Below are 27,060 nucleotides of genomic sequence, written 5' to 3' on the forward strand. Positions count from 1 at the left end.
TTTTCGAGGCATCAGGACTTCGGGAGGACTCCGAATCGACGCTGAAGACCCTACGGGAGGCCATGAAGAATCTCCGCCCGGCGCCATACCGCAGCAGTACGTCCAAGACATTTGTGCATCGAGACTTAAAGGACTGCACCCACATATTTCTAAGGGACGACTCCGTTAGGGTACCGCTCACTCCGCAGTACTCTGTATTAAAAAAGAAACAAACCTGATAGTGTTCATTAATTAATTGCGCGGATATAAAAATATTTATATATAAATAGATATAAACATTGGTAATTCTGATCTTAGTTACTATTAGTAACCTATACATGTTGACTCTCACATGGCAGTTTTATTTTTGTCATGTCACTTGAAAGTTGAATCTAATTGATATTTTTTAATATCGACTATTTCGTTAGTTCATATTGTCTATATCCTGTCTAGACTTATATAGCAATATATGTAATATTTTTATTTATTCCCGCTGTTTAAAGTAAACTTTACAGATGTTTTACCTATGTTACATTAATTAATGAAAGTTAGTTGCCGTTGTTGCAAAGTAGTGACGTAGAAGTATAGAATGCCAATATAATCATAACTCTTTTGGTCCAGGTAATTATAACTTTGATAAATATTTTATTTTACTTAAATTGAAATTTATTTTTAGGTGTATTTTAAAACTGTCAGAAAATATTTATACTTTTGAACCGCAATTTAACAATTCATGAAAATACTCAATCCAAGAATTAAGAATTCTCTTTGAGAGGATTTTTATAAATTCGCACGTTTTGAGTGATTAATCGTTGCTATAAAATAGCTACAAAGACGGAACGCAAAATGCCTATATTTCTTCCGAACATTTAAAGAAGGTTAAAATTTAACGACATTTTTTCACGTTATTTACCAAATAGATATCAGTTTTTTGATCCTTCATTTTTTAATTAAATTATTATCAAAAAATGTGTTTACGTCCTTTCCACTATCTAGGTTTTTACTCACAGCGGACTGTTGAGTTATTAGCAGTTTCTTTAGAATATCTGTTAGTAAATTCGGCCGAAAAATCCAAAGATGAGTTTTTGCACACCTGATTGTTACTCATCAAAAAACAATGATGTTCAATAAATAACTATAAAGGAAATCTCAAATACTTGACTATAAAACTCAATAAGGTGTCTTAAAAAAATAAAGTTTAAAAATCTACAGCGTTGTCTTTAGTAAAACTTTCACTGGCGTGTGTAAGGATGTATTAAAATATTGCTGAAGTTAAGAGTCCAAATGAGTCATTCAGTTCTGACAAAATAAATGAGTAGATTCTTGAAAAGTATAATAGAGATCCGATCTTGTGAACCGTATAAAATAAACATTTGGCCACATTACCTGACGTTCAGCCTCAGTATTTTTAAAGATATCTCTATAACTTTTATATCATTGTTGATGAGCCTAAAATTGCACTTAGTTGGTGTTAGGTAATCCACATAGGAGGTGTGGCAGAAATGTAATGAGACTGATGTTTTATTTGGAAGATCAAATTTATCCCTTTCAAAGTAGTCCCCTTGGGCGGGGGTACACACCATTGGAGGCGTTGTTCACACTTAGTAGCAGCCCTGGAAGACTTCAACCGGTATGGTCTTCAGCATGTCTGTTACTCTCTTTTAGATGTTTTTAGAGTCCCTAAATGGCGTCTTTTAATGACATTTTTCATTTATGAAAAAGGCACAGGGACTGAGGTCAGGTAAATATGAGGCCCGGGGTCCCACAGGAATCCCTTTTGAGGTCAAAAATTCTGATAAAGAGAGGACAGATTCGTCCGATTATGGAACATTCGTTTGTCTGCATTCTGGTCTCACGCGAATGACCCTTTTTCTGACCCTTTCAAGGACATCTCAATAAAAAAAACTTGTTAACAAATATGTCTTGGAGAAACAAATTCTTTGTTGGAGAATTCCCCTTCTGTCAAAAAAACAAATCAGCATTGGCTTGATTTTCGATTTGGTCATTCAAGCTTTCTTTTGTCGAGGGGAGTTTGTAGTATGCCACTCCTCGCTTTGCCTCTTGGTCTCAAGATCTTATTAAAAAATCCAAGATTCATCCATCAGCTGTGATCACACGGCTCCAGAAATCTTGCTCATTGGCGATTCTGTCAAGAAGATCAAGACACTTGTTTTTTCAAATGTCCTTCTGCTGAGCTGTGAGATTTTTCGGCACCATTTTGGCACAGACCTTTCGCAGGTGCAAATGTTCAGTCAAAATTTGATGAACGGTACATCTGTTCAAATTTATAAGTTCACTCAACATTCTTAATTTTTTTTTTTCGGCCAAGACTCCCCATTGGAGTCCTATACTGCCTAACCATGGTTGGGGGTCAAAGATTCTTAATGTTAATCGACGGTCTGATCTCACAAGCGTGTTCACACGTTCGATGTTTCCGTCGGTTTTCGAAGTTGAAGGCCTCCCTGTACGATGTTCATCTTCAACGTGTTCTCTGCCTTCCAAAAATGATTTGTACCAGCGAATAACTTGAGCTCGGGATAATGTTTCCCATAGGCCTGTTTTAACTTTTCAAACGTTGCACTTGCCGATTCTCCAAACTTAACATAGAATTTAATGGCAAAAACGTTGCCACCAATTTCGCTTTTCCATTTTGCGTGACACTTTCATTAATACCAGTCACAAAAATAACGTAGTCAACGGAAGGAGTTGAAACTAGCATTGAGCCACGGCAGGGTACTGTTACACGTGTCTATCAAGAACAACAGCAGTGTTACCTTGCAGTGTTGCCAGTCTCATTACTTTTCGGCCACACCTCGTAATTGCAAGTCAGCGAAGAAAATTAGCTATAAGTAAATGTTATTGCTGTAAAACGATTTTTTTTAATAATTCTTAATTCTCTCAGATTGTTAAATATTTTTTTTTTAGGATTTTATTATTTCACTGTAATACAAAAGGGATGTCAGAAGTACAAATTGAAGTTATCCCTTGCTATTCTGACTCTTTACTATTATATTTGGATGAGGAAAAAATAGAGGAAATAAATAGAACATTTAAAAAACAATCCTGCAATAACAATCAGGTGACTACTATTTGTGCTAATAATTATAGTTCAAAGAGGTTTAATTTTTTTATTTAATTCATGTTATTTTTTAAAGAAAGACAACGATGAATCTGTTGCCTCCTCTGAGCCACGATCGGAAGAGAACATTTCTGTAGAAGTGGAAGGATTACCAAAAGATATACTTACTGATACAGCTGACCAAAGAGCAAGTGATCGACATTCTGGCACCAGATGGAAAAGAAAGCGAAAAGTGTTCAAGAAAACGAGGGATCTGTTTTATCCACCTTTAATATATTTTTAAGAGAATAAAGTTACTAAAGTAAGAAGATTTTTATTTTTAAATTCACTTACTTATGAAATATATAGTATATTACCATATAATGGATAGGACTATAATATATAGTACTGGTATTTGGTGGGGGGGGGGAACAAATCCGGGAAGTCGGCCTAGTCGTCCTTTTTGCCAACCCATGGTGGCTACCTGAGTTGCCGCCGCGTACTAACCAAGGTGGGAGTGTCAAGATTCATTCTTCAGGACTGCCGAAAAATTAATTTTAACCTGCCCCAGGTGGGAATCGAACCCACAACGTTCCGAACCGAACGCACTGGGACCTGCGCCGCACCCGCACGGCCGTCACGGCCCTATAATATATAGTAAGTAGGAAAAAGTAATATGATTCTGAAAAAAAAATCTACGGAAATATACGTTTTGTGGTTTGCTGAGTCCAAATAACCAAAAAATATTGTGTGTATGTGCTTGTGGATATGTTTGGTGTGGATGGAGGTGTGAGAGTTTCTCCTAGGAAGGTTAGATCCACGTATATCACCATACTTTATTTACCTGTCTTAGTTGATTTAGGTGATGTTAAATAACAATACAATTATTCAATTGTCCTCTACTAATAAACAGGTGTTTTTATGTACACAGAATTAAGAATGCTAAAAAAAATGATTGGTTCAATAAATTGTAAAAATCTGGATGGGCGTTTTGTTCGTTAACTACCTAAAATAATTTCGAAAAAGAAAAAAAGGTAAATTGTCTAGACGTTGGTTTAACTTATTTTTCACTTTTTAGACTTCCCAAACATTTACCCTTAAACAACAATGTTCTTTCGTTTCCGTCTCTTAGTTACTTCTAAGAGAACTCTCCGAGAATATTCTTCATTTAGCTGTTGGCATATTTATGAAAGTTCCCATGGAATACCTTGCTATTGGTGTTACGGCGGGTAGGGGTTCAAAAGGAACCTTTACTAGCCCAACCGTGAAAAGTAGTGAAAAGAAAAGAATAGCCGAATTTTGTTATTTTTGTATTTTTAAATTAGTGAAAATAATAAAAGGAACACAAATTATATAAAAAAAAAAACTAGAAAAAAAAGAATCAGATCAAAAAAAGATCAGAAAAAGCTAACGAATCTACAGCATCCTCTTTCATCACACATAACTCAACCCATAAAATAAAACTACATAAATTATGCAGTGTATATACAGCTGAATTACATGCAATAGCCTCAGCACTCCACTTCTTCATGACAGTGACGCATACGAACATTGTTATCATTACCGACTCTTTAAGCTCATTAAAAGCCATGAAGAACATTTACCCGAAACACTCAGCAATCATAAAAATACACAATTACACCAATATACTAGAAAACTTGGGAAAAACTGTTTTCTTTATATGGGTGCCGGGTCACGTGGGGATCGCTGGGAATGAACTGGCGGACGTTACAGCCAAACAAGCACTTGCCCTTCTGGGTCGGGCCGCGGCCATTCTGACACCCCAAGAAATAAGTCTCCCGATGAAAAATGAAATATTAGCAAGTTGCCAAGCTATGTGGAATGAAAGCCCGCCAAGCAAATTAAAAACTGTTAAAAAACTGATTAAACCATGGACCACACCAAACCGTTCCAATCGCAGGGAGGAGGTAGCTATAGATTGAGAATAGGTCATACGAATTTAACTCATGCATACCTGATCAATAAGCAACCACCGCCAAAATCTAAATACTGCAACAGTGTACTTACAGTCAGTCACATATTTGAGGAATGCCATTTCTATTACATGAACTTACGTAGATTAGTAGTGGGACCGAGTGTTTTGAATGCCCTGAATGATGACCAAAAAAACATAGAAATGGTTTTAATTTTCTTAAAAAGGAATAATCTTTTGAATAAGATCTAAACCCAAAAGTTTGTCATATGTATTAAAAAAATCTAAAATAATTAATTATTCAAACTTATTTAGCAATTAAATTATTTCAAATCTTGAAATAGAATTATGAAGTGAGAAGCGTGGGCGTTGATGACCTTAAGGTTTTACGCCCAAAAGCCCCAACCAACAACAACAATTAGAAGCGAACGTCTTACACTTATCATCTCTCGATCGCGCGTTTAATAGCCCTGAGAGTTGACAAAGTATCATTCACAGAGATCAGTGCGAATTTCCTCTTCAAGAAAATTTTTCTTTAGGAGACAGTGAGTAGTAATATACATGGTGGATCAGCACATTCTTGTACTTTTATTTCCCCTGCCTTCTCAGGATTTCTTCTCCTTTCTTGACCTTTTATCCCTTTCGTAAGGATCTACAGCTAGGTCCCGTAGGACGTACAATCCCCTTCGCGACTGTTGGCTAGTTCTCTGCAGAGCGAAATTTCCATCCTAGGATTTACGGCTAGTTCCCGTACGACTCATTCTGTCAATTTATCATCTGGTCAGTTATCTAACTTTTATGAACACGCATTGCCGAGGCTTTCCGGTAAAGAGTACCTCACATCTTCAATCAGAGTCAGAACCATCCAACCACTTCGACAAAATGGTATCAGTATAATAATTATAATTTATGTTCATTTAATTTATATGTTCTAATTGTGATTTTACATGTTTCACAATACTGAGGCGTAAAATTGCTTCAGGTAGAGGTAGATACCAAACATCCTTTTATTTAGACAATTTTCACTTATAATCATCTCACCTCCTCGCATGCGATATGTGATATGAACCTATTCACCTTTTCATTATATAATGAATACATAAAAGATGATAAGATTTTTTTTCAGCATCACAATTAATAATTTGAGCCATCAAAATTAAAAAATCTCTTGAGCCGTCCGCTCAAAAAATTCTTATATTATGGAAAACATGAAGTACCCTCCTTATGTTTATTATCGTAGGTGGATAAAAATACTTCGAAGTTCTTAAAGTCGTTCCTTGAATTTTTTATTTTTATAGTATATGTCGATATAAATCATGACTTTCATGATTTATATCGAACTGTTCACACTGCAGAGTACATGTGCACTTTTTATATGTCGATACATTATTCCAATACGTTTGGTTAGTGTTCTGTTTTATTTTCCGACCAGTCTACAGTTCTAATCAGAATTGTAAATAACTCATTCACGCTATGAATTAAAGTAAACGATGTGTTAATATTTAATGAAAGGATTATCATAAAATTATATTGAAAAAGACATTATCTATTCCCATATGATTTTTTGGAAAATGGACTTTTCTACCGTCTATGAACTATTTTGTGATAGCCTTTATTTGTGAATAACCTTTTACAATTTTTATTTAGATTTTAGACTCTCCAATGTCTCAATTTTATCGACTTTAAAAATACTGGGGAATTCCTTACCTACATCCCTAATGTCGACATCCCTGAAAGTTAAACACGTGTACAAATAAATTGACGTTGGGCGGAATTTGGTGCGTGATCGATAGCTGATGATCTAACGAACAAACACAGAAAATGTATTTTGAAACATTTCTTTTAACAGTACATTTTATATAAACCTAATGCTTTAAGAAAATACATATAATTTATTTTTCCGACTCGGCTTGTATTTTTGGACTATGTTTCAAAAATCCAAAGTCACTCAAAAGAATTATTAAATCAAGCATAAGGCACGAATTAACCTCTTTTTGAAAAGACAGTTGCATTAATTCTGATCAGCTGAACATCTTGTAGAGACTATCCCAACTTTTTAATCTCACAGGACCACACATTAGTTAGAAAGATTTCCTAATTCCAATTCCAATTCCAAATTCCTATAAGATATAGAATACTTGTAATAATATCAACAGTGTATATGCCTATAATGTTCTGATTTCGATATATATATATACATACAAACCTCTGTTCAATCTTAAAGAAGATATGAATGCGGCAATATGGTAGATACACAGCACTCCTTCCGGTATCCTTCAAGATAGTGACTGATTTCCTGTTAAGTCAGATATCTCAATATTACGAGAATGTAATACGCGACCTCCAAGCACGTGAAGGAGCACGCCAGATCTTAGTTCTAAAAAACATACACCAAAAACGGTGGAAAGTAGATCAAGATGTGCAACCCTTATTTGTTGATTTCATAGCAGCCTATGATACCGTTGCCAGAAACTGTCTTTGTAAGATCATGACTGAGCTGTGGATGTCCGGAAAGTTGTTAAGACTTATCAAAGCGTTTAGGAATGATCTTGAACGCAGAGTCCTGATACAATGAGAAGTATCTGAACTCTTTGAAGACTGAACAGTGTTGAGACAAGTAGATTAATCCTCACCAATGCTGTTCAACTTTATGCTCACGCGAAAATAGTGGGGAGCAGGTTAAATAGATAGACCAACGTATAACAACCGTGAACAGAGTCTTCTTCTCTTTGTCAAGAATTTAGAAATCCAGAAAGATCTCTAAAAGTCATAAGCTCAGGGTGGAGATTGCCACGATAAGCCAGCTCTAATACACGCCAGCGAGAACTGGGACCTAACAGGAACCCTAGAATGCAGAATTGGGATATTTTAATGGAAATTCCTCTGTACGATTGCAAAACCGTCCTGGGATCAAAGCCTCAACACAGGAGGTGAAGAACTTACAGTGAAGTACTTGCGGAGACTGATCAGTCAGTATCTTATAACATGAAGACAAGGTGGTTTTTTTTTCTATCCAAGACTCCCAGTGGAGTCCTATACTGCCTAACCATGGTTGGTGGTCAAAGTTCTTCATTTTGTGGGACCGCCACTCAATGAAAAAAGTCAACGTCCCAGGCCGGATTTGAACCGACACCGCCAATAGACATCAAATTGGTAAGACTGTATCTTAACCACTGAGCTATGGGCGGCCTGACAAGGTGGTTAATGAGTGGGAACCAAACCCCAGATAGATAGACAGAATCGATAAAGATGGACACGCTGGCGTGGAGAAGGCTGGCCAAAGATATACAAGATCTAAAATAAATTGTATATTTTATGAGTTGTGAGTATAAGGTTTTCTTTTCGTTGCACCTAAAACCCAATCAAACAAATTTAAAAACATCATAACCTGCTGTTTTTCATATGAAAATTCTCTCGAAAAGATCAAACTAATTTATTAATACTAAAAATAACAATTTATATATGATCATTTCCATTTCACATGTGCTTACATAACAACAAATATTCAAACAACAAACTCACACATAACCTACTGTACTGTACAACATAATCAGTCCACTGTTAAGGAGATACTTAATATTTAGGTATTTAAGTTTTTCATATAACTTAATAAATTGTCTATTTATGGAAATCCATAAAACATCTACTCGAAGAATGTCAATAACGAGTTCCGATGATAAACTTGAGGTTCATCGAGTTCAGTTGTCTTATGAGTTAGTTACCTAATCTAAAAAAGCCATTTTTTATGTTTATAGAATAATTTCGAAACTTTATTGTTCGTTTCTTACTGATATAATTACTAATTTAAAAAATAAACAGCAGTTTTTGTTTTTTTTTTAACGTAAGAATAGTATTTTTAATTTGTTTTTCGATTTATACATTTAACAAATTAATAATGTAAACATGAAACAATTTAGAAGAACTTAATTAATAATTACGTAGTTTAACATTGTTTTCTTTAATCGTAACTTACATGCTCATTAAAAATTCATTTCATAATTGTTGATTATTGATCCAACAAATGGCTGTTCAAATGTTCGCGACTATCTATATATAGTTTTGCGGGAGCCACATTGCTTCCACAACCGTCTCACCATGGCTGTGTTTATGTTTGCTTATATTCTTCTGCTAAATTTCTTTCTTCCGGCGTTTTCATTATCTGTCTTACCGGAGAATGCTTCGCCTTACAATGGAGCCCAAGTCCTCATGATAAAGAACATCCCATTTGTAAAAGAATTCGTTGAGCTAAATGGTAAGTAATTTTTTTTTCTTATAATAATTTTACATTATTTTGCCAACTATTCAGTATAAATATTTGATATTTATTTGAAAAAGTATATCATGGATAAAATATTTGGTCAATTAATGTTTTCCTGTCTTTGTTTCATTAAATAACATTTCCAAGAACTTCCCTCCTTAATTAAATTGTCCTAACCGAATTTTAATCATTTTGAGTAAGTTTTAATTTTTTTGTCACTTAAATGTAAAACTTTTAAGAAAAAATTACACTCAGTACGAAGCAAATAGGTTATTTTAAGTTGGTGAACCTGATGGAAGACATTAGTCATTTGAAAAAATTGAAATTTTGCAGATAGGACAATATAAGAAGAGCAATAAGGAACCTATCTTCCTTATCATCTCTATTGGCTGCATAAATAAAAGCAAATTTATGAACTAAATAAATAATTTATGAAAAAGAAATTTAATGCTTCAATTGTTTATCAAAACAATGAACTTTCGGAATGTTGTCGTTATAGTATTAGATAAAATTAATAATAGACAATTCTCATGCCCCGAGTCTCATTCCTTCGGACTCTTTTCTGTCTATACCAAGTGTTTTAACAACCGTTAATATACCATGAGTTGTAGTATAAATTGTCTTGTTAAAGGAATCTATTGTTGATCTATTTCGACACTATTGGGTTTTTATTTCTGATATTTTTAAGCTCACTGCGTTGTGGGGAAGTTGGTTTAATAACATTTTTTTTTAACTTCTAACTAACCAGAAGGTTATAACCGCTGAAAGTTCCTGGTTATTGAGAAAAAAACTGTTTTTTTTTTTTTTTGGCTCAGCTCAAAAAAGTTAATGATAAAAATTAAAGCATAAACTTTCAGCTACTCAAAATTCTTGTTTATTGAAAAAAGTTTTCTTTTTTGACTAAACAAAAAAAAAATAGAAAAATCTTAATGTATGTGGTTTGAACTGCTCAAAATTCCTGGATAATAAAAAATTCGGTTTTTGGTATATTTTTTTTTTTTATTCAGAAAAACAAAATTCTAGATTATATCATTTTAACTGCTCAAATAACTGTTTTAATAAATGATATTGGATCCAGAAAAATAAAATAAAATGTACACCAAATGTAATTTAATTTAAAGTATTATTAGTACCTGCTAACACAATAATTTTTCAATTCAAAACTAGAAATTTTAAAAATAATTCCACGTTTTAAATACAAATTTCAACAGTAGAGAGGTACTTAATGTGTTCTCTGAAGATAAAATCTTCCAGTGGAGAACCGTAGCTTTTATCTCTGGAGCTATGATTGTATATCTCACTATTGATAAAGTTTTTATCTTTGACTATTTTTTTAGTTGCTGATTCCGAAAACGGATATTTCAATAAACGGTTACTTGGAACAGTTAAAGTGTTATATAATAATACGATTACGAGGAGGAAGTAAATCTAATAAAATTGATACACTAGTTGAGGACTAGTGTAGAAATGATCAACATTCCTCTAAAATTGGAACGAATCGGACGATTTGTCGAAATATAGGCGTATTAAAACAAAATTTTAGATTCTATTTTAGATAGAAAATAGAATTCGACAATATTTATTTGACAATATACCAATCAATACAACCACCAAAATTTTATTTATACCGCATTTACGGTAGAAGGTACAATTATTGTCAGATGGATTTGAAAAGAGTTATGGAGATAGATGCGAAACAAATTTGTTCATCAACGAAATGTAAAACGCGAGTGGAGCCATTTTATACAAAGTTTCTTACATTCGGTAATGAATTGAAATCCAAATTAATTTAATCCTACTTTTTTCTTTTTGTCTTGTTTTGAAATGAATTTGTGATCAAGGTCATAATTTATCCATTTTATTTCAGAAAGCATGTTTCTTAAGGTATTTAAAAATTAAGCAGTTGCAATAATCATTTCTGAAAATTTAAACAGATTTGGATGTATGGAAATCAAACAGCGAATTCCTAGAAGTGGTGGTTCCTGTTAGTAAGCTCAACTTCACCGCTGTGCTCTCCGACAATTCTGTTCCATTTCAAGTGAAGATACGAGACCTTGGCAAAGCTATAAGGAAAGAGAACCCTTCTTCTTTGTCCAGGCGGATCGGAAGTAAGTTGAACTCGAATGATGCTTTCATTTAAGTATTTAAGCTCTTTACATATCAATAACAAAACATTAGAGCAATACCCACTTGATTCTAGAAGGGTTTGCTTCATAACACTTGAAATTTTTAATAGGTAAGAATGGTCATACTATTTATTTATAATTCTTTAAAATTATTTCAGAGGAAACTTGTTCTAAGTATACAGGGTGTTTCAGAGTTACATGGTCAAACAGAAAATATGAATTAAGAATTTAAAAAGAAGAATAAGATTCACTATGAAGATATTTCCGTTAATGCTTTGATTAGGATATATTAACGTCTAAACATATTCATTGTTATTAATTATTTAGGTTGTAATAAATTATTTAATGTATGTTCCAAGTCATTTATTAATTAAATGTAGACATTAACAGTCATAACAAAATAGTTTTTCTTGTATATTAAGAGAGGTTCGGCACCTTCCTTCCACAGCAGCAGTTTAAACAAAATTTATTATGAATGCTATTGTTTACATTTCAATAATAATGAATTTGGAACATATCTAAATTATCTATTCTTACCTAAACCATTTATGACAATGAAAATCTTGAGATGTGAATATCTCGTTAACGGTGGGAATTTTTTTCATCTTTTGAGATGCTTAATTCATACTTTCAATTTGTACACACACCTAACCCTGAAACACCCTGCATAATCTAAAAAAAAAAATCGACGATGACAAAAATGAAATAATTATTTGAGGAATCAAGAGCTGAGTTGTTTCTATCTTAACAATTGAGTTTGTTTTTTTTAGTAATGAAAAAAACAAGTTCCATATCATTTCTGTTTTTCAGGTGCGACCCCCACTTTCAATAGCTACCAAAGAGTGGGAGCGATCAATGATTACTTGGACTATTTGGCCAAAACGTACCCCCAAATAGCCAGCGTGGGAATTATTGGTTATACATATGAGAAACGGCCCTTGAAATACATCAAGATTTCATCAGGGAACTCCAATGCAAAGACTGTATTTATTGATGGAGGTAATTACTATTCTTGTATTGTATCATAACTTGCACCTTTGTACACAGAAATATCACTCTACTCACCCTTCATACTGCTTTCAATATCATTCTACTCATCCTTAATACTGCTTTCAATATAACTATACTCATCCTTAATACTGCTTTCAATATAACTACACTCACCCTTAATACTGCTTTCAATATCACAATATTCACCCTTGATTCTGCTTTCAATATCACTCTACTCATCCTTAATACTGCTATCAATATCACTATACTCACCCTTAATACCGCATTCAAAATCACTATACTCATCCTTAATACTGATTTCAATATAACTATACTAACCCTTAATACTGGTTTCAAAATTTTTATACTCACCCTTAATACTGCTTTCAATATTACTCTACTCACCCTTAAGACTGCTTTCAATATCACTATACTCACCCTTAATACTGCTTTCAATATCATTATACTCACCCTTAATAGTGCATTCAATATCACTCTTCTCACCCATTATACAGCTTTCAATATCACCCTACTCACCCATAATACTGCTTTCAATATTACTCTACTCACCCTTAATACTTCTTTCAATATCACTATATTCACCCTTAATACTGCTTTCAATATCATTATACTCACCCTTAATAGTGCATTCAATATCACTCTTCTCACCCTTAATACCGCTTTCAATATTACTCTACTCACCCTTAATACTTCTTTCAATAGGTATTCATGCTCGGGAATGGGTCGCTCCTGCATCAGTCACTTACATCATTAAAGAACTTGTAGAGAATCGCAACAACCTACCTTCAGAACTTCGGAACCTCGACTTTTACATTCTCCCAGTTCTGAACCCAGATGGATACGAATACACACACACGAAGGACAGAATGTGGAGAAAGAACCGATCCAGGAATGGCCGATGCTATGGGACAGATATCAATAGGAATTTCAACTTTTACTTCGGCGGACAAGGAACAAGTGGTAACCCATGTGATGATACTTACCGGGGTAGAAGTGCAAACTCCGAATTGGAGACCCAAGCACTAACAAATTTCTTGCTGAAACTTAAAGGGAGTCTGAAGGTAAGTGTTGATTTTAACTTCTGAGAGAATAAGTTATTTTATATGCTCATACATATAATACATACATCCTAAAGGTACATCAGTGACAAACGTAGCAAGCTAATTAGCAATTATGGGAGATTATGTAAATTTAAACAAACACACATGCGTAAAACATGATCGCATTTGCAACAAATCCATTTAAATTAATATAGACGCAGACGTAAATATAGATTTTTAGTATCATCACTTATATTGCATACCTTCCAGGCTTACATCACCTTCCACAGCTATGGCCAATACATCTTGGTTCCATACGGCTACGAAAATAACGCCTTCGCTCCAGATTTCAATGAAATGAAGAGGGTGGGAGACGAAGCAGCAAAAGCAATGAGGAGGGTTGATGGAAAGTTCTATACAGTTGGAAATACAGCAAATGAACTGTACCCCGCTGCAGGTAATGTTCAAAAGTACACATTAAAGTGACTCAAATTTTGAAATATTTTAGCTATGCTGTTTCTCTTAATGTTTTCTTACGCTACCATTACATACTACTTTCAAAATTCACTTTTTGTCATTATCATTGTAGGTGGATCAGACGATTGGACCAAAAATCAAATCGGACCCAAGTACGTCTACACTATCGAATTGAGAGATGATGGTGACTATGGTTTCATTTTGCCAGCGAGGTTCATTCTACCAACAGCCAAAGAAGCATTCGAAGCGGTCAAGGTCATTGCCAGTGCAGCTTCCAAAGTTTGAAAAAACTATAGTCTTTGTTCATAAGTAATAAAGCATTTATTGTATTCATTACGTATCTTACTCCCCTCAAATAGCTTTCCTCGTTCTCAGTTTTTATCATTCACGACATTAACAATCATTTTTCTTTTTATTAATTTATTTATTGTTATTTACAACTGTATAAAAAAAATATATACAACAAGTAAATTTGCTGTAGGTGACATAGTGACATGATACAAACATGTGGAGAATATACCCACTAACAGAACTCCAATAACATTTCTAGAGGAGATCTCGAGGCCATCTTCTTTTCAGACGCCTGGAGGCCATTCTAGGAGGATTATTAGGTAATGAAGGAGAAACCAGGTTAGAAACAAGTGGATTTGGGTGGTTGGGAAGTTTATTATGGAAGGAATGGTATCTGGTTTTGGCCAAATTGGCAACATAAAAGGCATTGAGGTCCTGATAGATAATTTGATTTGTGACAAAGTAAAGAGCATTAAGGATTTTATGAAAGATTTTGGAATGTAAGGATTAGATTTGGGAGGAATTTGATGGTTTGGTGGAGCCCCAAAGCTCAACTCTGTATGTCCTGATAGACCTTATAATTGTCATGTAGATCAGTCTTTTGTAATGGATTGGCAATTTAGTCGAAATCGGCGGGCAGTTTCCTGTCTTTTCAGTCTTGTATGAGGATTCCATGTCAGTCGTTTGTCGAGATGTACTCTTAAGTAACGGATCTGTTCGACTAGAATAAGTGGGGTATTATTAAAGGATATTGTAGGGCAATATCATGAATAAGCGCCGTTGTAATTTACTTGAAATAATCTGTCGGAGACATAAGAACGCATAATAAGAAAGTATGTAGGGGGTAGTAATTTACGGATCTTGTATAGCAGTCCTGGGTGCCAGACTCGATCAAAAGCCCATTAAATATCATAGATTTTAATCAAAGTATAATACAATAGTTGTAGTCATCCCTCGCTCCTTCTGTCCAAACAATTTTCTTTTATTTATTTCTATTATTATAGATCATCATCAAGGCATTTACTAAGGTTTATGAGCACTATTAAATATATTAGCAAACTGGGATAGTGTTAAAGCTACTTTGAATAAATATTTCAATGAACAAGGATCTTTTTATCATGCTTTCCCGCGTTTCTCCGTGTTTTTATTTGATAAGGGGAGAGTAATTAATATAGCCGCAGAAAAGCGAATTAGTTCTTTTATGATTATATTTGTAAATTATAGTCAAATAATAAAAATTAGTTTTAATTTTTAATGTTCAAAGAAACGTGTTGTATTTTTTTCCAGACCATTCAGGCGTTTAAATAATTACATGCCGACAATATAAAATAAAAATGAAGTTGTTTCCATGGAAAACCATTTTCCAAGTGCTAGGCTTTATGGATAAAAACTTTATTACAAGTGAAAAATACTCGCCGGACAAACGAAAGTTTTTTAAAAATAAATTTTCACCCTCAAAATCACAAAAAAAATGGTTTTCCACTCATAATAAAGAACATAACTTTAAAGAAAATATTAAAAATGTCTTCAGGGTACTTTCTAAATCCCTGGACGACTATCAATGATGAAATGTTTAAAATTAAACATACTTTGTTTCAGACTATGATATTAATCTAAGATGTTTCATTCTTAAACTCTAATCTAAAGATATAAATAATCTTTCTAAATCAAAAGAAATAAACTCAAAGACACTTGTATTTGGCTTATGAACATTTTTCATAAATGTTCAAATTTTTCCTAAATATTAGTATTGAGAAACGGCAGATAATGACTAGTCAGGTAAAATCGGATATAGAAGAAGAAAATAATATAAAATATTCCGGGAAGAGTTTAATAAGTATTAGGTTTAATAGTGAATGATCCAAAAGGAGCTATCAAAAGCGAATGACTGAATTATAAATAGGAAATGTTTTGCACAAGTTGATCAGTCAATAGAAATAATTGGGTTCTATAGAGGATTGATGTTATGTAATCATATAGTTAAAAATGAAGAGAGTTTAGACAAAAATGACATTTATATTCATCAGAAGAAAGTATTTAGTAATAAGAATTGACATTGTATTTTTGTTAAAACATTATAAATCAAATTCTGATAATATCAAATTAGCCTTTATTACATTATATATAATATATTTGAAATATAATTAAACGTTGCCTTACATAAATGTACATGTTCAATGCTTGACATAATATACACATATCCTTTCCAAGTTACAAATTTTCATTCTTCTATTACTTAAAGGATTCAAGTTCTTAAAACTACGTTAATAACATTATATTCATTAATACAATTAAAATTAATTTGATTCTGCACTGCGCGACCTACAGATGTCTCAAATGAGGAATAGGATCTGGGATAGGAGAAAATGTTTCCGCGATATTCGCCAAAAATTAATTGACAAAATATTTATTTCTCGTTTTTTGAAAGAATATATTGTTTTTAAAAAACATATATATTTCGAAACCATTGAACGTAAGTAGCTCTATTAGAGCTTATATTTTAGAAAATTTACTCTTCTTTAACTAATGTGCTATGATTTTTTTAAGATTTCAGTTAAATTTAAGTATATGAAGCTCCGAATAAAATTTGTGAATTTCGCAGAATATAATTAACTTCAGGTGGAGTTCACTTAAAATAATTCAATATCTACTTTACAATGGCATTTACCGTAACTCTTGTATAGGCTAGATAAAAACTTAACCTTTTTCTAACAGAGAATACTTCTTATTTATTACTGACAATGAAGCTTAATTTTTTTTTAATCTAAAGAGCTCAAAAAATAATATTTTTTAACTTCTGAAACAGCCGAAATTTTTATTTTCCTTGCCCAAAATATTGGGGTAATATAACTGCTTTTTCTCTCCTCTTCGATTCGAATACTGGTAACAATAGTACTGATTGACATAAATATATGCAAAGCGCATTTTCATATATACAGAGCTTGTAAAGCTACAGTACCTGATATTAAACGAGCCGTTTGTAGCCAAAGAAGTTGAGGTATTGTTATTAGCAAACTCATGACTGCAGTAGCGCGGATTTGAATCCGGCTTGGGGAGTTGACTTTTATTTCATAGCGGTCCTACGAAAACTTGATCCTTCCACAATGATTAAAGTAAGTTGGTTTGTTCTCTATAACCCCTCCCTCTTCCCCGTATTACAAACACGACCAGGTAGTGGGTAAAGAATGCATACAAAGTTAAGGGAGTATTATACAGAACCACAGAAATACACATCCCTCGTTCCCGTTACACCAGTATTCTATTTTTTTCCATGGAACCACATTATTCCTCAGGCGATTGTAAGCAACTCTCGTCCAGCCAGTTTCATCTATTTGCATCATGATTCCCCTTCTCTTCCTGATTCCCCCTGACAAAAGATCGCTTACCCCGTAGGCTATCCTTTCATCCCTTCTCTTTGGCGAACGTTCCTAGTCAGCAACCCCATTCTCCACTTGGCCTCCTCGACATTCACTGTTTCTCTTTGATATGTATGAGTGGCACCAGATGGAAATTTGAATCTAAAATAAGTTCTTTTGTCGGCATGTCATATCTGATAAGGGGTCATACCAAAGGAACCGCCTGAGTCATTGACCCTGAGGCCAAAACCTATTAAAAGTAATATATTTATATACATAGATACCAGTTCGGACCTGTTAGGTACCTAGCCAGTCCTTACTTCACACCATGGCATACAGGCCGAGGCTGTTAACTGTTATCATTAATTGAAGCCACTTTGAAGTAAAAATAAGAAAGACACCTGCGTACCTGACGGCCAAGCCTTATCTCTACGACATAGAGAACTAATTGCTCGGGGCCAAGGTTCAAAGGGAAAGAAATATCGCCTAGAAACTCAGAGGACGATGACTTGCACACCCGCTCTTAACGATAAATAAAACAGAGTCGGAGCATAAATGGACCAATGGGAAAAACGGAGATTGGAAGTGGGGAAGAATGAGAAGTAGAGGGGGGAAAAAAAGTAATCAGAGGAAGATGGACGAAGGCGGTATCAATTAAGGAGCAGTCGAAGATCAGTTGAAGAGGAGTAGGAGAGAAGAAGAAGTCGAAGGGCAGTTGGAGGGAGTAGGAGGAAGTCCTACATCACAGGGATTTAGCGGAGGCCGCCGGCAGGCCGCGAAGCGACGCAGGATTAAAGATCCGCTCGGCCACTACTGCCAGGACTGACAGACGCACCAAGATAAGTAAGACCTTTCAGTTGTATTTTTAATGGCAATGATAGAATCGATAAACGTAGATTCAATATAAATAACAAATATCCCAACTGATATTTCTCAATTCATAATCTAGTAATTCAAGTTTAAGGAAATAGATCTACCATGCTCTCTCATTATTATTATTATGCTCTATCATTATTATTCTTGCTCATGTATATATTATTGTAAATATAAAATATCCAACCAAGACTTTACTTTGTAATTAAGAATAAAAATATATAATATAAATACGTAAATATATAAATATAAATGCATAACATAGATATATGGAAAAATTCAATATAAATCTGTTCGGGAAACCCCTGGTCAGCCTTAGAACTGCTGAAGGCCCGTACACGGCATCTTATTTTCTCATTTATTTGGTTGCACTAGGCAAGGTGAATCCCAACATATTGCCCGCTAGATTTTCGAGGTTTTCTCAGCTCCCTCCACAATTGGAGGATATCTTCTCAATCTTTCCTTGACTGTTAGCCAGTGTTCCCTCATCGGGTAGTATTTGGTTCAAGGTACTCCTCTCGACCCTACAAACCATGGCAGCCTTCAACGAATATCTCCTTTTTTTAATAGGTCTTCCACTAATTTCACATCTCTTCTAGCTATAAATCGGTCGCCTCCTTTGAGAAAATGGTTCAACTTCCCATCTCTCTAGTGAATCTTTCTAAATCCGAAACTGCATTCTGCAAGTGCTTTGCGAATTGCCTTCTATGCGAGAGCATTTACATGCGCTGCCGTCAATGTCATCTTTAAATACTTATTTTAAAACACGACGAACAGCAAATAAAAGTGAATATAGACGAAAAGAAGAACGAAAAATGAAAGAGAAGGAAATATTTTTAAATTTGAATTAATACTTAAAAATAACTTTCGACTGGTTCCCGGGTTTCGGAACTAGTTACATTTCTGTGAGTTTGAACTTATAAAAGGGTATAGCACTCCATACATTCAATCAGCTGATCTGGCCTGTCATCTGATAATCGCTTAGCAACCCAAGACAGTTGAGCAGCATAACTTTTTCGATTAAAGTTTTTCTCTACTTCTTCATTAGTTGGTAGAAGGCAGCAAACATTATTTGAAGTATTTGTCCTAATTGTTCATTGGGGCCACTGCGAATCAGGCAGAAAGTATGCTCAGAACGGTTTACTGCAGGTTCATGGTGTTGGAGGAGAGTGGCTCAAACAAATTTCAAGATTTTGGTTATAGTCTACAAGCCTTTAATATAAATCAACAAATATCCTGGTTGTATTTTATAATGATGTAAAAGTCAAAATTAATAAAAATAAATCTTTTCATTTGGATTTAAGTTTTCGAAAGCTAAGAAGTCAAAATACACAGTGAAATTGTTTTGACAAAAGGCAGGAAAAAAAAATAAGAGAACGTAATTATTTATTTATTTATTATTCTTTCTGAATGATATCCAACTTAATTTTGAACAATTAGAAAGGCTATAGAAAACGTCATAAAATTATGACAATAGGAACGAATATAAAAGGGAACATTAACTTTTAATTTTCCAACGTTCATTCCAAATTATTAACTTAATGCATCTTTTTCCTTCAGTGATTCAAATAAATAATGATTCGTTTAGAAATCAGATGTTCTTGAAAATAGAAAGATTCATAAGTGTGTTAAGGAACAATATTTGTAATGAAAACTCAACTATATTCAACTATACTACAGGCGTTTTTACTTTTAGTTTTCAACCCTCTCGTAAAGGTAGAAGAGATAGAAGACGTAGCTTCGAAACATGAGGGCTCACAACGTTTTAAAATAAGAAAAGATGAACGTGTAACGAGGTTGCTTGAGGAAAGAGGTATCTTGCATCTTCTAATACATTATAATCATATTTTCAGCTTATCCAACAGCCTCATAAATTTAACATACTATAACAAATCTGTGATTGCTGTAGTTGTATAGGGAGTTAAGTCAAAATTGTTTAAGAAAATTGGAGTTGAAAGGGATGCGCGTTTATACTGTCAATGCTTAAAGCTTATTAAGTTTGTATTACTCTTGGACCACATAGGCATTGTAGTAATAAAAAAGCAAATATAAACCATGGCTTGATTCTCCACAGAAAAAGACAAAATTGATATTTTGGACATTTTTACTGAACAGCTTCTCAAGGCCTTAGTTCAGAGTAATTAAGTTCCAAATTCATCACCTTAAAGTGAGTAAAATCTGAATTAAAAAATATAGTTTGGGTTAACTCAACTTATTGTAAAGGCTTCACGGGCAAATCAATACCGATGACTCTTATTATGAGTTAGTATTTGATCGTGGATATATATCAATGTGGAGATGGTTAGTGAAGAATAAATATAAGTTTTATTTATAATTTATATAAGATTTATTTATTAGCGCCGACATTTCGGCCATAATTTCAAGCCCTGATGAAGGCATAGAATAAAAAACAAAGAGAACAACCATAATGATTACAATGAATTACAGAATGATTAGAACATAATAAAATAACTAACATTATAGATATTTAAAAGTAGTGTTGAAAGACATGTGTATGCAAATTATTATACGAAGATAAAGACTGTATCATAAAATTAAGTAAGAGGAAAGAATAAATAATAAATTACATATGAAAATCTAGTAAGTAACTATATGAACAAAATAAAAATTATTTGAAATAAAGTTATCAAAAAAGTGGGAAATAAAAAAGTGAAATAACAGGATTAAATAAATAAAATAGAAAGATATATAAGCCAAAAAGAATAAATAAATATGAATGAGTAAATAAATCTGGTATATATTTCGTGGCCGCCGATGTATACATAAAAGTAAAAAATAAATTAATGTTATGGAAAAAAATGAGAAAGAATATATATATTTAATCTATGGAAAATCTAGAATATATGAAAATTAAAGCAATATAATATAAAGGGAAAGTAGTATAATAGTATTAGTGTGGTGATATACTAAGATGTGGTGAGCATAACTTAAAACGTGGGTAAGGAAAAAAGAATAGAAAATGAGAAGGGTGTAAAAAGAATTTATATGTATAAATAAAGGATAAAAATAAAAACAAAATACTAAAAAGTGAAAATTAATTGTGAAAAAAGTAAAAAATAATTATAGCACTAATACTGTTTTAATAAATTTAGTATTTGAGAATAAGTTCCATTTGTTGGTTGTTAAATTGAAGGTAGTTGTAGACTGTGGCAAGTAAAGTAGTCTTATCAAAATCAAAGGAATGGTTTAAAAATGAGGAATGTTCTGAAAATTTTTGAGATAAGAATTGTGGAAGGAGTGTTCTGTGATGCAGTCTTTTAGGAGATTTTTAGTTCCATCAAGATGGCTTTTATTTATTATTTTAAATGACACTTTGCTTGTGAATGAGAATAAAATCCCTCCCTATTTTCTAATTATATTTTGTTGAAATATTAGTGCCTAAAAATGTGTTAAAAAATTGCACTGTGAACTGTGGTCGTTTACTGTTTATGTGGAGTTAGATCTAATTGTCCGCTCCTTTCAGCGAAAGTGCCACTTTCGCTTTACCAATGCACTCCATAGCTACTGTAATCACTAAATGTTTGTGGAACTAACGTAAACTTACTATATATTATGATTTCCAGTAAAATAATCTACTTTTTCAGACTTGGATATATGGGGTGCGAACCACACATTTTATGATGTATTGGTAGGAAAAGATAAATTAAACGATGTGAGGCAGTTCCTTTATAAGCATGATGTCCGTTATTCCATAGTGGATAGAAACATCGCAGAAACCATCCGAAAGTACGGTATGAGTAACTCAACAGAAGATAAACGAACGTTAAAAGGTACTGTTCATATTTTTAAATTAATAAAAATAAAAAAGGTAAAAGGTAGATATAAGAACACTCTGTGACCGACTAAACAAAACTGACCTTATTAGGTCTGGTTCCTATATATATATATATATATATCAGCTGATCGATCATATCAGCTAGTATGGGTCCCATCAGTAACAGTTGACTGTAACTCGTCTCCCCCGCCAGTTTACGAACATTCCTCGTGAACTTCAAAAAAAATAATACATATGTAGAAATAAGACAAAGCAAAACCTAAACCTAAACTAAACTAAACTTCTATAATACACTAAAGTAAACAACTCTTACAAAATCAGAACAGCAAAATAATAAGAAGATAAAAACACATCTTACAATTACTAACTTTCAAAAAATTCCAAAGTGACATATCAATCAGTAATAGAAAAACTAAACAAAACACAATAATATATTTATATATACAGAATAGAAAATAATTACACAATTTATTGTCCCAGAGATAATCCAGCTCCAGGTAGTTTTAATTGTTTGACGTGAACCTTCCTCCGCTTCCTCGGTTCTACTAAACTTTCATTAGTGACGATGTTATGTTCTCTGATTACTATTGCGTAACAGATTCCCCAAATTCCTTACCCACATGGGGACATTCCTCTGAATGGTCCCTCGTAACGCAGAACTTTTTTCCCTCTATTCGAGGCTACTTTACGAGAAACTAACATCCCAATTTTGATAGATCTCGTCATGTCCCTGATACTGAAATTCTGCCGCGCTGCCCTTACTCCTTTCTTTCTGAACCTTCTCTCTCACCTTCACCCACCGTTTCCTCAACGCCACACCATTGCTTATGATCTCTTCCTCCCCCCCGTGCGTGTACCCCAAAAAGTATCTCAAAAGAGGAAAACCCTGTGACTGGATGGATCGAGTGATCATAGTCCGCGAATGCTCGAGTCATTACATCATCTGGTTCTAACACTTTATCTGCTTGCCACATTAGTGGTAGCTTACGTTCAATTCCTCCTCGGCTCTTAGATTGTCCCGATGTATTAAGGTGCCAGGACACCTCCAACCTTTTCATTTCCTCCCTCCCGGATAGCGGCATTATCAAATTCGCTACCACTGCCCATCTGACTATGTATTCTTCATTCCCCACCAAACGTACTTACGTAGTAGTGCATGTAGGGTTTCATTCAGTCCCCGGTGATTAGTTTTACCTTGGTGGTAAGTGATCATCTCTTCTTTTTCCCGTTCCACGTCTCGCAGGGTCTCCATCATAAGCGTGTATCGAATGAATGACTAGTCCACCCAGGTTCCCTCCCTAGCGCACAACAACGGGTCTCTGCTTCCATGAGGCACCTATTAGCGTAGTGATTGTAAATTGTTCTTGAAAATCCGGAAACGCGAGGATCGGTTCCCTCTGCAAGAGCTCTATGCATTTCCGAATATTCTGTTCCATGGCTGGTGCCACGATCATATTCCTAGCCTGTTTAAAAAGATTATTAAGGGGGACCATGTATTCCGCCGTTTCTTGCACAAACGGCGGTAGTAGTTTAGTGCCCCTAAAAGCCGTGTGATCCCTCTTAAATCCATTGGCATTGCCATCCGCTGTAAAGGAACCACTTTATGAGGATCGGGTCTAACTCCCTCTTTGGTAATTGTGTGCCACAAAAAACTTATTTCTTCTTGAGCCAGTGATTTTTTTCTCTTGAACAGTTTCAAACCAAACTCCCTTATCCGTTTAAACACGCATTTCAAATTCTGCATATATTCGGTCTCTATTTTGCTGAAAACCAGTAAGTCATCCATGCATATCTGACACACAGACTCGTCTATTCCCCTCATGAATTCGTCCATAAGTTTTTTGGAAGGTGATAGACGCGTTTTTAAGCCAAACGGCCATCCGTGTGAACTCGTAGTGGCCCCTCTCAAAAGTAAACGCGGTGTTGTGCTGGTCTCTTAGGTGCGTCCTGATCTGGTGATATCCCACCTTAAGATCCAAAGTACTAAATATTCTTGCCCCACTCAGCCTGGCGAGAATATCTTCGAACCTTGGTATGGGGTATTTTTCATCCACAGTTTTCTCGTTTACCTTCCTGTAATCCACAACCACTCTGTATTTTTCTTCACTCTCACCTCGTAAGCTTTTCCTCCTAACGGCCCACAGTGAACTGCTATAGGGAGACGTACTGTCTACTATTATCCCTTGTCTCTTCATGTTATCCAGCTCGTCTCGAATATTCTTCCGGAGTGCCTGTGGGTATCTTCTTTCCTTCACGCACGTAACTCTATCTTGCTTCAAGGGAATTTCGTGCAATGTCTTACCCGTAGGACCTCTCCTTCCTTGAAGAAAATATTGTCATAATCATGTACGATCCTTTTCCGCCATTCCTCCACCTTTTTAATTGCCCCCACTCGTAATCCTGGACCCCCTATCATCTCTTGGCAGTTGAATTATTTTCCTCCGATGCAAATGTTTCAATTATCTATGGTTTTCTTAATTCTTGCGCCTACCTTTCCTAACAAATCGCACCCTATAGTCCCTGGAGCACCCTTCTTCTTCCATTCAGCCTCTTAGCGCTTCCCGGTTTCCGTTGGTGTTAGAGCTTCGAGTCTTCACGAGGCATTACACTCCTTCTATTCGAATAATAGGCAGACCACCGCTCCCTTTCCTCACATTGTTACTCACTAATGTGCGGTCGCCTCTCTGCCGGTACGCATCTCAAATCTCCTCAAACCTCTTCGGTCCTTCCTTCTACCTCTGTCTCGGAGGCCTGTGATGATTCTGTGGACTGATTTACGGATAAGTTTCTTTTCTGGGTTCCTCTTCTTCATCCTCCTTCCCAAACTCCATAACCTCTCTCTATCGTGTTTTGAAATAGGAATAGGAATGTAGCTTCTTATCGATTCGCTCCCGAATTATCACAATTCACAATGAAAGTTGTATCTCTTTACTTTTTTCCTCTTCCTCATCAATTCTGGCATAGGGGGTAGTGCGCTGGGCTTGCGCATGCTTCTGCTCCCAAAATTGAACAATTTATTTCTCCTCTTCTTCCAGCTGCTTGCCGATTTCGGGTGCTGAAGCCCTCCATCGTGAAATGTGGGGGGCCCTCCACCTCCTTTCATCCATAAACCCCTTCAAAATCCCTTCTTCTCTGAAGATGGGATATTTCTCTCCTTCCATCAACCAGGAGTCTGAAAGTAAATTTTATTATTTATTTAATGTTTTGAGATTTATAAATATTAAACCTAAAACTTCATTACTTTTGTTTTTATTTTGTATGTTCCTATTTTTCATTATTTTGATCGTATTATTACTCAGTAATTAAAACATTTTATACCAGACAACTGGTACTCAAATGTTCATTGCAATTATTGTTAGCACTACATGCTTCAGAAATTACTTTTCATTTAATTTCAAAAATTCTATGAACATTTGGGGCTATTAGTCTCTAGCTTTAAAAGAAAAAGACAATTGGATTGTTGTGATGAAAGATTTCAATGGCAGAATTGGAGTCAAACAAGATGGTGAAGACCAAGTTATGGGAGATTGGGGATTTGGTGAAAGGAATGAAAGTAGCAACCGAATAATAAACTTTTGCGCAGCGTTTTAAAATTGTCAACTCATTCTTTATAAAAAAGGCAAAGGCAATATGGACATGGTGTTCACTCAAAGGCCACAAATTTGAGCTGGACTATTTTTTTACTAATCACATCAATCCAGTAAAAAATCTAGAGATCATAAACAGTTCTAATTTTAACACAAACTACAGGCTGCTGAGAGTTGACTTATATGTTGAAAAATTCAAGGAAAACAGACCATTTAAAGTGAAAAAGAAAATTGTTATTCTTCAAGAACAAACCCAAATAGAAATATTCTGTACCGATTTCTCAAATATATTGAGAACAGTCATGCATGTAGAGAAGAAAATACTCCCTTTACTGTACAGGAAAAACATAACCTCACCTCTAAAGCTATTGATGATACAATTACACAGGTTCGCAACTTCTTTAAAAATAAAATATGTAAACTGTCCGATAGCACTAAAGAACTTTTTATAATTCGCAAAAGAATAAAAGAAAAAAGTGCTACTTCTAAAAGCACAAGAAAACATCTCACGTCCCTGAAAAATTAAATTAGGTAAAAGTATGAAAAAAGATCTGGAAAAACGCAATATAAATATTATAGAAAATATTTTAACAGAGAACAAGTCTACAAAAAGGATTCAAAATGAACTGTCCAAATGCAAACAATGGATGGTTGCTCTGGAAAACAGTAGAAGAGAGGTCGTAACCAATAGGGAAAATATGAGCAGAAAAACTCAAATTCCAGAAGACTCCGGGGCCGAAAAACATCAGTGAATGAAATTTTATAAACAGGAGGGAATATACTAATTAAAGAACTGACAGAATTGTTTAATTTGATTCTTGAACAAGAAGCAATACCTAAACAATGGAAAAACACAAAAATTGTTATCCTGTATAAAAAAAGCAACAAGTAAGAGACTGAGAATTATCGGCCTATCTCCCTCTGTTCAACTATGTCAAAAGTTTTCACCAGGTTGGTCTTTATAACAAATGGCGTAAAAGAGGAGTGTGAAATTAAAAACCATAAGTTGACATATGTTGAAGAGTATATTTATCTGGGTCAGTTAATATCATTCACTGATAGAGAAGCAAAGGAGGTTCAGAGGATGGCACTTGGCTGGAAAAAGTTTTGGTCCTCAGGCATATCATGGCGGGAATAACAAGTATTGACGAAAAAGGCAATGAAAAGGCAAGTTTTCGACAGTAGCATTAGCCCAGTGGTCGCTTATGGATGCCAAGCGTGGTTAGTAGAGGGAATATGGGCGAGCTGGGACACCGATTTGAGGAGCCAATCAGA

The 27,060-nt window shown here is 34.4% G+C and overlaps 2 protein-coding genes and 1 long non-coding RNA gene across 4 annotated transcripts in view; all 3 read left to right on the forward strand.

The window, feature by feature from the left end:
* The first annotated feature begins 442 nt into the window (after positions 1 to 442).
* LOC106680273 (uncharacterized) lies at positions 443 to 3,366 on the forward strand. The gene is made up of 3 exons (XR_001343087.2): positions 443 to 600; positions 2,905 to 3,058; positions 3,135 to 3,366. It is a non-coding gene; the product is annotated as an uncharacterized lncRNA (long non-coding RNA).
* Positions 3,367 to 9,039: 5,673 nt separating this feature from the next.
* On the forward strand, positions 9,040 to 14,215 carry LOC136795681 (carboxypeptidase B-like). Its single transcript, XM_067047070.1, has 6 exons — positions 9,040 to 9,222; positions 11,163 to 11,336; positions 12,165 to 12,353; positions 13,068 to 13,426; positions 13,676 to 13,862; positions 13,995 to 14,215. The coding sequence occupies exons 1-6, from the start codon at positions 9,066 to 9,068 to the stop codon at positions 14,165 to 14,167; spliced, it is 1,239 nt and encodes a 412-aa protein (XP_066903171.1). The 5' UTR covers positions 9,040 to 9,065; the 3' UTR covers positions 14,168 to 14,215.
* A 5,737-nt stretch (positions 14,216 to 19,952) lies between these two features.
* The window catches only part of LOC106680266 (carboxypeptidase B), a 23,174-nt gene continuing 16,066 nt past the window's right edge, over positions 19,953 to 27,060 (forward strand). Inside the window, exons 1-3 of one of the 2 annotated variants that reach the window (XM_067047072.1) lie at positions 19,953 to 20,025; positions 20,099 to 20,215; positions 22,008 to 22,193. In XM_067047072.1, the coding sequence (XP_066903173.1) occupies positions 19,998 to 20,025; positions 20,099 to 20,215; positions 22,008 to 22,193 (331 nt within the window). In that variant the 5' untranslated portion in view covers positions 19,953 to 19,997. Of the gene's footprint in view, positions 20,216 to 22,007; positions 22,194 to 27,060 lie in introns of both variants that reach the window. The other variant, XM_067047071.1, reaches the window with a different exon arrangement.

The sequence above is a fragment of the Halyomorpha halys genome, unplaced genomic scaffold (genome assembly GCF_000696795.3).
Source record: "Halyomorpha halys isolate HHAL.00 unplaced genomic scaffold, Hhal_1.1 Scaffold252.1, whole genome shotgun sequence".
NCBI lineage: Eukaryota > Metazoa > Arthropoda > Insecta > Hemiptera > Pentatomidae > Halyomorpha > Halyomorpha halys.

Bases quoted from the DNA above. Each gene is read 5' to 3' on its own strand.
- LOC136795681 (XM_067047070.1), top strand. From the start codon at position 9,066: ATGGCTGTGTTTATGTTTGCTTATATTCTTCTGCTAAATTTCTTTCTT. The intron at 12,354-13,067 runs GTAATTACTATT...TTCTTTCAATAG, and splicing joins GACTGTATTTATTGATGGAG to GTATTCATGCTCGGGAATGG. The intron at 13,863-13,994 runs GTAATGTTCAAA...TTATCATTGTAG, and splicing joins TGAACTGTACCCCGCTGCAG to GTGGATCAGACGATTGGACC.